The following is a 13212-nucleotide window of genomic DNA, read 5'->3' as shown; positions in this document are numbered from 1 at the left end:
TGATTAGACGTAAGCAATCAGCCAGATTTCACAGCAAACAGTCTCTTCCCACAATCACTGGGCTCCGTCTCCTCCCTGGAGTGAATCTCAGCTCCTGAAAAAATAACATCATTTCTTCAACGCTCAAATCAACCCTTGCAGACGATTCCTGAATAGGGACAAGGCCTTCCCTACCCGACAGCAGCCTTACACAGCGCTTCTGATCTGTTTCACTTTCTGCCGAGGAAAGCGTATTCTTTTCGGTCTTAACCTTGGGCTGTTTGGTTTAACTCTTCCAGGAGTTAACATATATTATTTTATACAAGGTTGACTTTTTTATATCACCCAGAAGGGGCTGCACACACTCTGTGAAGCAGAGTATATACAAGATTTCAGGAGCTGCTTAGTATTGGCAGACAGAGCTTGTAGCTAGGACTAAGCCGCATCAGCAATTTCACTTGACAATCTGAAAACTGCGGCTACATAATCAGGCGCTGATTCAAGAAAAAGGAAGATAATGTTTATGGCAGAAAGGTTTATGCTGGAACCAGCCATAAGTTGGTGCTACTTTAAGTAAAAGGAATAATCTTTACATCTTCAGTGTATAATGGAAAGCATACATAAGGCTTTAACAAATGATGGGGAAAGTATGTTCAGAGTCAATCAGGTCAAAATAACAACCTTCTTTAATTTAAAATGAAGCATTTCAGTCTCGTTCTATTCTCATCCTTGTTTGGTCGTATCTTAAATGAGCCAGATACATGTATTTTCCGAGCTGCACAGCTGGATCCTATGTATAGTGGCTTGGAAGCAAATTCTATTGAATCCGACCCTGTTGCGCCTTAGATTGCAGCCTCGGTTTCCACGTGCCTTTATGTCATGTAATAGCTACATTTCCTAGGGTAGGGTTACAGAAATTACAAGTCTTTGACTCACTTAAAAATCATAGGCACAGTGCAACACATGTTTAACTCTCCACCAGAATAAGGGGGATTTTAAAATATTTTGTTCAGGGAAGATGCTGTTCGTTTCTAGCACAAACATATGTTTTCTACCACTAAACGTTATTTGGTATGCGTATTAATATTTGTTAGCACCGAGTTAAGTTTGGAATCATATTTCAGAGTGATTCTTTATCACGAATGTTGGTACCAACGGTCTTTCAATAGCCTTTCCTGCTTTGAAATCCCACTTGATAAGGTTTCCTTCTGCCAGGCCTATCTAGACATATCCAGGCAAAGGACTACCAGTCATATGCAGTGGCGCATAATAGCATTGATACATGTTTTGTGTTTGCCGCTTGAATGAGACTGCAAAACGGGTGCAGGCAAATCCCTGGCAAGTCACAACACTTGGCCGGCGCACTGTGTTGCTCCATGAACAGAACAGTCCTGATGAATCAGGCCAAGGGTCCTTCTAGATTAGAGTTGCCAACTTCCAGGTGGGGCCTCCAGGACTCCTGTGATTACAACATATCTCCAAGCAACAGAGGTCTGTTGTTCTGAAGAAAATGGCTGCTGTTGAGGGTAGACTGTATGGCATAAACCCCATTGAGGCTGCTTCCGCACACGCAGAATAATGCGCTTTCGATGCACTTTAAAGCTGTGCAGAATGGCACAATCCACTTGCAAACAATTGTGAAAGTGGACTGAAAGTATGCTATTCTGCATGTGCGGAAGGGGCCTGAGGCTCCTCCCCTCCCTGAACTCCTACATCCCTAGACCCACTCCATATATTGCCAGGAACTGCCCAACCTGCAGCCGGCCACCCTGATTCTTGATTGGCATCTCATTTGAACAGCTGCCGGTCAGACGTTGCTATCAGTGAATCACAAGTTTTGTAGTCCTGCCCTACCCTGAAAAGTGCTTACGAGGATATACTTTCTGTGCCAGTGGCTTGCGCTAAGAAGGCCATTCGGTGCCCTCCATGACTACCACAGCAATAAAGAAAACAGAGATAAACACTTGCAAAACTCTAGGGATGATCATGGATTAGGGGGACCTAGTAAGGCACTGGTTCTCAACCTTCCTAATGCCGCGACCCTTTAATACAGTTCCTCATGTTGTGGTGCCCCCCCAACCCTTGCATTTATCCATTTTACAGATGGAGAACACTGGTGCAGAGAGTCTTAGGTGACCCCTGTGAAAGGCTCGTTCGACCCCCAAAGGGGTCACGACCCACAAGTTGAGAACTGCTGTAATAAGGGATAGCAATTTCACACAGAAGCGATGTTGGAGTTGAAGTCCAGTAGGGGAAGCGCTGGACCAGGGGGCAAGAGTTTGGCTTCCATGCTGAGGCTCTCAGCACATCGCTACCTCCTCATCTAGCAGGTGCAACGGTGACGTTGCGTGAAGTAAATGTGAGGACAGAGGACAACAGCCCTATTTCACCTACCCATTTTCTAATCGTAGATCTAACAAAAATGAATGCAACCTGGCTGAAGTTAAGCATTTCTAAGTCCCATTTGTTTATTTAGATTTATTCTGTGCCCTTTGCTACAGTCTCATGAATTTAAGTTAGAGAGATTTACACATCTGCTTAGCTCTCCTATTGAAATCAAGCTGTTTGGCATTCTGGCCCTCGTCAAATACCTTTAGCTGCTTCAGAGATAAATAATGTTTTATTTTTAAACTCCGTACAGCCATATTCATTTTCTTTTGCAACCTCCTGTGTAAGAGTGACCAGCGTACCTTGTAAAGCATATATCTTTGCCCTGGCCTTTGGAGGAAGGCCTCTTGAAATAATAGAATCACTTTGGCTAGGGTTGTCAGGTGAAAATATAGAATTCAGTGGTCTTCCTCTCCTGAAGTCCTGTAACATCATAAAATAAAGGCTTGCTCCTTTTATAAGACCTTGGGTCAGACCTGAAATAATTGACCACTATGATCTTCACTGGAGCTAAGCTAAAGTGCTAAGGAAGGAAGGAAGGAAGGAAGGAAGGAAGGAAGGAAGGAAGGAAGGAAGGAAGGAAGGAAGGAAGGAAGGAAGGAAGGAAGGAAGGAAGGAAGGAAGGAAGGAAGGAAGGAAGGAAGGAAGGAAGGAAGGAAGGAAGGAAGGAAGGAAGGAAGGAAGGAAGGAAGGGAGGGAGGGAGGGAGGGAGGGAGGGAGGGAGGGAGGGAGGGAGGGAGGGAGGGAGGGAAAGAAAGAAAGAAAGAAAGAAAGAAAGAAAGAAAGAAAGAAAGAAAGAAAGAAAGAAAGAAAGAAAGAAAGAAAGAAAGAAAGAAAGAAAGAAAGAAAGAAAGAAAGAAAGAAAGAAAGAAAGAAAGAAAGAAAGAAAGAAAGAAAGAAAGTTCTGTGCAAAGAATCTTGACATTAAGGTTGAATCCAGTTTTTAAAAGTAGCCAGAAATCTCAGAACTTTTTAAAATTATGCATGGGGCAGAAAAACAAGACAGAAGGGTGGTAGTTTCCCTCCCACTCTCAGAGTACTAAAACTTTGGTGCATCCAATGAAGTTGATAAACAATAGGTTCAGGACAGACAAAAGCAAGTAATTAAAATGCGGGATTCACTGTCAATGTATGTAGTAATGGGCATGAACATGAACATAGAAGAAGAAGAAGAAGAAGAAGAAGAAGAAGAAGAAGAAGAAGAAGAAGAAGAAGAAGAAGAAGAAGAAGAAGAAGAAGAAGAAGAAGAAGAAGAAGAAGAAGAAGAAGAAGAAGAAGAAGAAGAAGAAGAAGAAGAAGAAGAAGAAGAAGAAGAAGAGGAGGAGGAGGAGGAGGAGGAGGAGGAGGAGGGGGAGGAGGAGAGGAGGAGGAGGAGTTTGGATTTATATCCCCCCTTTCTCTCCTGTAGGAGACTCAAAGGGGCTGACAATCTCCTTGCCCTTCCCCCCTCACAACAAACACCCTGTGAGGTAGGTGGGGCTGAGAGAGCTCCGAGAAGCTGTGACTAGCCCAAGGTCACCCAGCTGGCGTGTGTGGGAGTGCACAGGCTAATCTGAATTCCCCAGATAAGCCTCCACAACTCAAGCAGCAGAGCTGGGAATCAAACCCGTTCCTCCAGATCAGAGTGCACCTGCTCTTAGGCACTGCTCTTAGGCACTGCTCTTAGGCACTGCTCTTAGCCACTATGCCACATAGGCTGATTCTGAACTGAGGCTGATTCATGAAACCCATTTCAGCTGCCTCTGCCACCATTTGCACAGCAGCTGCAAGGGCCTGCCAGGATCCGGGAGCCAGAAGGCAGCACTGTTCACACAGAAGTGCCGTGTTTCCTTGCGAACCCCGCAGCTGAGAATCTTCCCACCCAGAATCCAGACCCTGCACAGCATGGTGGCCACATATTAGGGTATCCCCTCTAATGGCGGCCACCTGGGGAATCCACCATAATGGTGGTAGGAAGCATGTGGGGAGTGAACGTTGCCTGCTTGCCGTAGTTCGCACAGGCAAGCAGGAAGTGTTTGCATCCCGGGTTTAAGGGGGAAAGTTGCTAAATTAGTGATTTTCATTAAACCTGGGTCCTGGCCACTAAAACAGGTTAGCAGCTTTGGGGGGGGGGGGAGTTCTGTGGGAACTCCCTCCCACCAAATGCTTTTTTTAAAGGTCTCAACACATTTTACTTGGCCCATGCAGAATCAGCCACAGAGGGCTTTAAAAGTGGAAGTATATAGATTCATGGAGGATAGGTCTGGCAATGTCTTCTAACACTAGTGACTTACGAGAACTTCTGTGCCCAGAGGCAGTCAACTCCTGAACACCAGTGCTAAGAGGGAAGACCTATTCCTTTCTAGGCAAGGGAAGGATCAGGGGAAGGTTTCTTCCTTCCTAGGCAACTGGTTAGCTATTCTGTGAGCTGGAATGCTGCACTAAATAGCAGAGGCTATTTAAGGCTTTCTGTTCTGTTCTGTTCAGCAGAGGCGTAGCTCCAAAGGGACAAGGGGGTGCATGACGCACTGGGCACACGCCCCTGTGGGGGTGTGGCAGGGGCATTCAGGGGTGTTCCAGGATGGGCCAGCGACGGAGGATGCACCAGTGCCCCGGGTGCCTCCCTCCCTTGCTACACCTCTGCTAAATAGATCCCATTCCCTGGCATGCTTCAGTGGGGTTCTTCTTGTGTTCTTATGAAAACTACTTATGCTAAACTTCAAATGATCTAAAACGATTTATATACAAAACCCAGCACCCACAACCCAAGTTTCTTCAGCACTAAAGAATTGAGATCATCAATTCTTTAAGAATCAGTGTCTGATCTCAGTTGCTCTAGATTGGGCACTCTCGCAACAGGTAATCAATACCTTAAGCATGAAAGAAGAGACAATTCAACACGGCGCTGTTACAAGTAGTTCTTTTTCTGAGCAGACAAAGACCTTGCAAGCAAAACATTACTAAATCACAGAGATAATCATCATAGTCAGCTCCTCTAATGAGGCATCATGGGATTAATAGAGTTATTGTAAGAGTCATCTTATTGAAGAAACTCAAAGTTAATTGAAATCAATTGTGCTCTTCCGACAGCAGGTGTTTTAAGAGGCTAAAATATCAAAGTGAACTCATTTAAACAGTTACAACAAAAGTTACATTCACTTTTCACCCTCTAGCACTTCCAAGTGAGACATTACCATTGTAGGATTTTTTTAAAAGCAATCTTTCTCCCACTGTTTATACTTCTACGGACCAAAACGAGTCGGGCAATATGTTTCAGAGACATAGATGGCCTGAGGTTGGTCTACTAGAAGGCAATTGCAGAAGGCAATTTTTTTATCATTAGACAAACTCCAAAAAGTAATGATCTGCTTTCAAGTTCACTTTAGGTGTTTCTTTTTTTTTAATGCAACCAGCTGACCTCTATAAGATCCCAAATCTTACACACCTAATTGGAGGAGGAGGAGTCCAGATTTATACCCCACCTTTCTCTCCTGTAAGGAGATTCAAGGTGGCTTACAAGCTCCTTTCCCTTTCTCTCCCCACAACAGACACCTTGTGAGGTAGGTGGGACTGAGAGAGTTCTAAGAGAACTGTGACTAGCCCAAGGTCACCCAGCAGGAATGTAGGAGTGCGGAAACACATCTGGTTCACCAGATAAGCCACTCAGGTGGAGGAGTGGGGAATCAAACCTGGTTCTCCAGATTAGAATCCACCTGCTCTTAACCACTACACCACGCTGGTGAGAATGCTAAAGATACCGACACACAAGTGCACAGAGGAGAAATTCTCAAAGGTGTTAATGTTTAACTGAGCTAGAAAGTAACACAACCAATAAGTTACCAAGAAAGGGACAGAAGGACTGAAGCGCACCAGCTGCATGCTAGGAATTCCCTTTCAGCTAAGGCCTAAAACTTCTCTGAATTCTTTAGGTTGCACAATGCGCAGAGTCCCAGAGAATATCAACTGAGCCTCTACTTTTAGCAAGAGAACATCACCAATGTAAAGCCCAATATTGTCCTTAAATACAGACATTCAGTTCCCGCCCAAAAATCAGGGGAATTTAAAAGAGCAAATTTAATGGCCAACTGTCTTGGTGATGCGATAGCTCCTTCAGAAACAAGGTTACGGCTAGGAACCAGAATAACTGTTTCCACACATGGAATATTCCTTAACTTATAGAAGAGTAACTCCTGTATCATGGCCCATCCCCCAAATTTCACTGATACAGATGTCGAGCTTAAACACTAAGTGTTAGTAAATGTTTTAAGTTTCTCCTTCAGTGTGCATAAGAATCATAGAGTAGAATTCCTCTATCATAGAATCATAGAGTTGGAAGAGACCGCAAGGGCCATCAAGTCCAACCCCCTGCAATGCAGGAACACACCATCAAAGCACTCCTGACATATGCTGATCCAGCCTTTGCTTAAAAACCTCCAAAGTAGGAGACTCCACCACTCTCCGAGGCAGGGAATTTCACTGTCAAACAGTCAGGAAGTTCTTCCTAATGTTTAGGTGGAATCTCTTTGTCTCTGCCCGTTTTGATTTGAGAAGTCCAACAAAAACAGCCTTTTGTCAGAAAAGAGACAGCGTAGTTGATCATTTGCCCATGCGCCCCAAATGCTCAAGAGCATTTTTATTCCAAGAACTCTACTGGCTCTCAAGAACTGACTTCCAGCCAGGTCATAAATAGCAAACAGCAGCCAACAATTTCATTCTGGACATGTGCCCTCCAGAGACAAACCCAGCCAGGACTATCTTGGAACAGTCTGCCAGAGACTAACATGGTCTGCTATGTAGGCAGTAAATTACAGCAAAGAAATGAAACAGTGTAGAAGTGAATGGCATACACATCCTGCCTTTCAGAAAGACATATTTTTCATTGCTTTGCTCCATGGCAGGCTTGTCTGCCTCCCAAATTCATCAGCACGGAAAGTCCTGAAAGCGTTCTGCTGGTTTTCAAAATAGGGTAGCAGATTATACTCCAGAGTCTGACTGCAATAAGCAAGAAGTTTCAGAAAGCAGCGGAAAGTGCTAAGGGGCACCTGGAAAGCACAAACCAAAATGCACCAGAGCACATCAGTGTTCTTTTAAAGAACAACTCTGGGAAGAAAGCCTTTTTATTTACATAACCATGCTTGTCACCTGTCAGCCAAGATGAAAACATTACAGTTGCTCGGCAGGTGATATGGATTCACGGTGTAAAGCCACTGGACCAATGAATGGGATCTTCACACATCACATCTTTTTAAAGTAGAGGTAAATACAATTCAACAAAGCTCTACAAGGGGAAGACATGCATGTACACTGCATTTTTGAAACGACTTTGCCTTTGAGAGCAAAAGGAAGTGCTGGTTCAAGTTGCATTTAAACACACACACACACATTTTATAACCCGGCATTGAAACTACCACAGAAACTAGTTTAGTTCACAGCAAATAGGACGAATTTGATTGTTTTCTGATACAGCTGCAAACATGAATGTTATTTTTCAGATGATGATGATGACGACGACGACGACGACATTATCCATTCAGTCGTTCTCGACCCTTGGCAACCCGATATGCAAGCTCTTTCCACATTTTTCGATTAAGTACTGCTTCCTTCAGCTGGTTGATGTTTATGCCTGTATCAGCTTTTATGGTATCTAGCCATCATATTCTTTGGCGTCCAGGTTTTCTCCCGCCACTGACAAGTCCTAGCATCATAGATTTTTCTAGCAAATTTGATCGCATCACATGACCAAAGTATGTAAGTCTGAGCCTGGTTATTTTCCCTTTTAGTGATGTGTCTGGTTTTATGTGGCTCAAGACTTCTGCGTTTGTCACTCTAGCTGTCCATGGTATGCGCAGTAGCTTTCGCCAACACCACAACTTGAACGTGTCTATTCTTCCCCTGTCGGCTTTCTTTGTAGTCCAGCTTTCACGCCCATACATGGATATGGGGAAGATGATGGCTTGGACTAGCCTGTGCTTGATTTTGATGCTGATGTCTCTGCTTTTCCAAATTTTATCCACGCTCAGCATTGCACTTCATCCTATTGCTGATACTATATTTTAAATAATACAATTTACAGCTTCACGTAGGAAAACTTTTTTCATTTTTTTTAATTTTGTGTTGAGATTAATCAAAACAAGAATGCTCTGAATGTAACAAAGTTATCACCAACAATCTAGTCAAGGGTCAGATAAGTTTGAAATAAGCGGTTTTCAATGTGGTCAAGCATGTTTAATTTCACGGGGATTGTCCCCTCAGACATATTTTTCATGTTTTTCCCCACTAAACATAGATGTGCACACAATTAAACAGAAGTTCTCTCAGTTTTGGAGTTGGTTGGCAGAAGATTTTCATGTCCAAAAGTGGACATTAATGGGTTACAAATTAGCAGAGTCTTAAAAATTAGCAGACAAAATATCCAAAAGAGTAGAAGAGTATGTTAAGCTATCATTTCTAATCCTGGCTACCTGAGGAGTTACTTAGACGTTTCCCAGTGGATTTCACTTTTGCTGACTGGACAAGGATGAATTAATTCAACAAGTCCACCATTAATCTCATGCTCCACAGACCTCTTCCAAGTTGTGCAGGGCATGAAAAGGTTAGCTCAGACCCTCTGCTTGAAGACAGTGATAACTGTACCAACCTATAACTTCATAATGTGGTTTCAGCAGATACCTTAAAATTCATTTCACTTGTGTGTCTCCACCTTCTGGCTCCATATCTCATAGAAAAGACAGCAGGGTTGAACACGCCATTTCCAGTAAAAGTAATACTCAAGTCCAAAGACTGCCACCCCCACCCCCCATTACATGATCTTTATGTAATTGTTTTCTATGCCTGCAAGGGAGTAAGATGCAATCATTGCCTCTGCATTAGTTTGCAAAGGTCCGGGGTGAGATTGGGAACCGAACGACATTCTGCAACCAAGAGCAGAGTGGAAGGATTCTTGCCTCTCTTTCTCTTTGCCCTGTCTACATTCCAGCACCGCATAACAAATAGCTTCTCATTGACTTGCATAGTAAACACTGGATCGGGCTTCGAGCCCCGGCTATAATGGTGGGGGTAGTAGGGAGCAATGCGATATACCTTTTGAATGCAGGCAAACTGCTTCCCTGCGGAGGGGTGGAAAATGTAAAAATGCTTCAGTGGGGTGAGGTTGCTATGGGGCTTTAAATTCTCTGCTTGGTGTATTAGCAGAATCAGAAGAACCCCCTGCATGAAAAACGGCTAACCACTCGAGGCTACCGACTCCTGGCCTCTACGCCTCCCCCCCCCCCCCCCCCCCGCCCCGGAAAAGAAACTCTCCGCTTGGAAAACATGCAGTGATTTACATCTTTGTGCTGCTCTGCTGCTCTCCTCTCCACAGAAGTCATCAAAGAAACCCAAACGGTCGTGTTCGACCTCCCCCCCGCACCACCACCACCATTCAAACTCTGAGGACTTTTTTCCATGTCAGGAAGAAAGCGAGCACCCCTTTCCGCCCAAAATGGATGCGTCCATGACCCAAGTGAGACCGCCGACCAATTCTGGGCTGAGAAGGAGCCGTGGGGCCGGCGATGCTTGCAGACATTCAGAGCCAGCCAACGGCTACGGACCTCTCGGGCAGGGGAGGGAAGATGGGGGCTAGCAAGCTGCACGGCTGACTTGGCAACTTTAAAGCACAACTACGTCGTGGGGAGGGGGAGCCATGCCTCCTCCCCCTCCTCCCCTCCCCCACTCCGCAGGCGGCGTAGGGCGAAGCCTCGGCGGTGGGGGTGGGCTCCGGGGCGCTGTCCCAAGTTCGGGTGCTGAAAGAGAGGCGGCGGCGGCGGCATTCCTAAGGAGGAAGGGGCTGGGGCCGCCGGGGCTGGCTCTGTCCGCCGAAGGGGCTTCTGGAAAGCGGCAGGAGGGAGGGAAAGAGGTGTGTGTGGGGGCGGGGGGGCGTGGGGAAAGTTCGCTTTTATGTTTCGGGGGGAGGAGGAGAAGCAAACCGGCAGATCGCAGATTCGCTCTCTGAGCAGCTGCGCGATCTGTGCTCTAGAAGTACTGGAAGGGGAGGGGGAGAGAAGAGGGGGAGGGGAGGGGAGGGGAGAGAAAGGAAGGGGCTGGCGCGTGCATGAGCGTGCATGAGCGTGCATGCGCGCGCGCTCCCTCCCCCCCACTCGCGCGCGCACCCGCCCTCCCCCCGCTTTAAAGCTCCAGAGAGGCGCGCGGCTGTCCGTGGTGCTGAAAGCGAAGCCGCCCTATGGCAGCTGTCCGTGGTGCTGAAAGCGAAGGCTCCCGGTCCCATCAGCTGATCGGAGCAGCCCTCAAGTCAACAATGCCGGAGAACTTTCTTGCCGCTTGGAGGAGGGGAGGCAGGGGAGGCAGGGGGGGCCAGCACTGCGCCTCACTCCCGTGGGGGAGGGGGGGTCACTCACTGCAAAACCAGAGAGCAGAGCACGGCAGAAAGAAAGTTTTTTTAAGGAGGGGGGGGAAGGGTCTTTTTCTTCTCGGATTTGCCTAACTGTACAGGGGAAGGCAGGACATGAGTGTGGTCTCTGTGCATCCACGAACTCGACTCCAACCCCAACACTTCAGACTAGCCCGAAGAAAGAGAAGATGCCTGCTGGGTTGGTGCATATGAAAGCAAAATCAGTTCCCAATCAAAAACAGAAATCCCGGCTTCCCAAGTGGCTCCACTCCCGTCATTCCTAACTCGTTGCTCTTCCACGTTGCAAGGCAGTGAAAACAAACTAGTGCCAGACCAAAGAAATTTCCCGTATTCCTAAAACATGTCGACCAACTCAAAATGGACGCCTCATTTTTTTTTTAAAAAAAATTCCAACTACTATCTGTTGAGGGGGGGGGAGGGATACTGATTGTCAGTATAAACACCGTTCCAAACCAAGCAAGACAGAACTGAATATTTCAGCTTTTAAAACCTTCCCTCAGTTCGAGATGCCTTCCATAAACATGTGTTTTTATTCACTTATGTCACTATTTTTCAGACAATGCAGACTCTTCTCAGATGTTTAGAAAGTGCATTGCAAAAAAAAAGAAAGAAGAGAAAGAAAGAAAAAGAAAGAAACCTCAATCCACAGACAGAAAACTGAATCGATTCGTTCTTACTTGTTTGTCATTAAGAGCTGTTATTCTCGATTGCCTCTCATGGATCTGTTTCTTAAGATCACCGTTCTGTAAAAATGGCAATAAAATGCAGATTAAAGACCCGGCGTAAACTAAAGGCAGTTCAGAGTAAACTTGCAGTCTAGGAATGGCTCAGAGGCAAAAGAAAAAACCACCAAGGAAAAGCATGCAAAAGAAAGAGGGGGGCATCATAACCCCCTTCAAGTAACAAAGCTCAGCCCAGCCTTCGATTCGCGATTTCTTAGTGATAAAGTTTTTCATCCTGCTGTCCCAAAGAAACTGCACTAAAATGCTGCGAAAGAGGATTTTCTTAAATAAATATACATAGTCTGCATTTACCTGTAGATCTTGCTTCATCTGTGCAACTAGTTTCTAAAAAAAAACCCCCAATAATCTCCCAGAAAAAGAAGGAATTGGAAAGTGTTTTCACGTGTAATGGATTTTTAAAAATGTTCGTGTGTGTGTCTGTGTGTGTGTGTGGAAAGGGGGGAGGGAGGGGTATGGAACAAAGAGGCAAGTAAACACAGCGAGTCAGTTTCAAGCACAGCTCATAAATATGCAGGTCTCGTCCTAATCTCTCCGACACACACAGGCGCGCACACACCCGGCCCCAACCGCAATGTGCACTCCGGCTCTCCCCACCGAGACCAGCCACACCGAAACTCAGCCCAACAAGCTGAAAAACTACTTTGGCAAAGTGGTGCCCGCGGGCGCCGGAGCCACCAGGAGGCCGGGGGAAGCCCCCTTGCGACACCCTCCCTCCCTTCCGAACCCCCCCCCCCCCCCCCCCCGCGATCGATAGACCCTGCGACAAGAAGCCGAAGCCACTGGGACCGGCATGGTGGGGCCGGCTTCTTTCGGCCCCTGCGGCCGCCCTGGGCTCCCTCTCCTGGGCTTTACCTGATGACTTTGGAGCTCCACTTTGAACGCCTCCTGCAAGCTGTGCAGCTCCATCCTTTCAACTTGCCAGGCACTTTTTTCCTCCCACTTGCGAAGCCCGGGGAAGTTTGGGGGGCTCTGCCCCCCCTTGGCCCCCACCGTCCCTCCCGGGAGCAACAACCCGAACGGAACCGTCCCCCCCCGCCCCCCCAAAAAAGACTTTTCGGAAAGCGGCCCCAACAATCGCAAGAAACAACTACTCAGGCTGCAAAGCAAGTTCTTTGCCTCTTTGCTGGGGACACAGACAAATCACTCACTTTCCGCCAAACTAGGGGGGGAAGGCTCCCCCCCGACGACCCCCAGCCGACCATCGGCCCGGGACTCCAGGCGGGCCTCTGCTCCTCCCGGGACCCGATTAATCGCCTCGGCCCGCCCGGTCGCCCCTCCGGCGGGGACCAAAGAGACTTAAAAACGGCAGGGACTATATTTTCTCCGAGCGCGCGCCTTGATTTCACTTTGCCTCGGGAAAAGTTGTGCCACGGCTGTCAATGCTAATTTGAAGTTGCCCGGATGTAGCAAGGGCGGGGGGGAGGAGGGGAAAGGGGTCCTCGCACGGAGCATGCGCGTTCGGAGGCAGCGGAGGAGCGGGGAGAACAACGGAGGGGCAGCCGGAGAACTCGGGAAGTGCGCGGGGAGGGGAGCGCCCAAGCGCCCGCCCCACAATCGGAGCGGGCCTGGGTTGGACCAGGCGTTGGGGGCTGGGATGGAGGAGAAGGGGCTCGATCAGGGGTTGCCAACCTCCCACCTTGGCTCAACTCTCCTCACCCCTCCAGAATTCCAGCTGGTCTTGTTGGGTATAGAGAGAGTAAAATAGAAGAAAACAGA

The 13212-nt window shown here is 47.1% G+C and overlaps 1 protein-coding gene across 3 annotated transcripts in view; it reads right to left on the bottom strand.

Annotated features, from left to right (window-relative positions):
* The window catches only part of PHF21B (PHD finger protein 21B), a 167686-nt gene extending 154829 nt beyond the window's left edge, over positions 1 to 12857 (bottom strand). The window contains exons 1-2 of one of the 3 annotated variants that reach the window (XM_048515717.1): positions 12645 to 12857; positions 11431 to 11496 (exon numbers count right to left, since the gene is read on the bottom strand). In XM_048515717.1, the coding sequence (XP_048371674.1) occupies positions 11431 to 11496; positions 12645 to 12698 (120 nt within the window). In that variant the 5' untranslated portion in view covers positions 12699 to 12857. Of the gene's footprint in view, positions 1 to 11430; positions 11497 to 11787; positions 11875 to 12348; positions 12507 to 12644 lie in introns of those variants that run through there. The other 2 variants (XM_048515718.1, XM_048515719.1) reach the window with 2 other exon arrangements.
* Positions 12858 to 13212: the final 355 nt, after the last annotated feature.

Source organism: Sphaerodactylus townsendi, linkage group LG14 (assembly GCF_021028975.2).
Source record: "Sphaerodactylus townsendi isolate TG3544 linkage group LG14, MPM_Stown_v2.3, whole genome shotgun sequence".
Classification (NCBI taxonomy): domain Eukaryota; kingdom Metazoa; phylum Chordata; class Lepidosauria; order Squamata; family Sphaerodactylidae; genus Sphaerodactylus; species Sphaerodactylus townsendi.
Note: the sequence above shows the minus strand (reverse complement) of the source record. Positions and strands in the feature narration are given on the sequence as shown.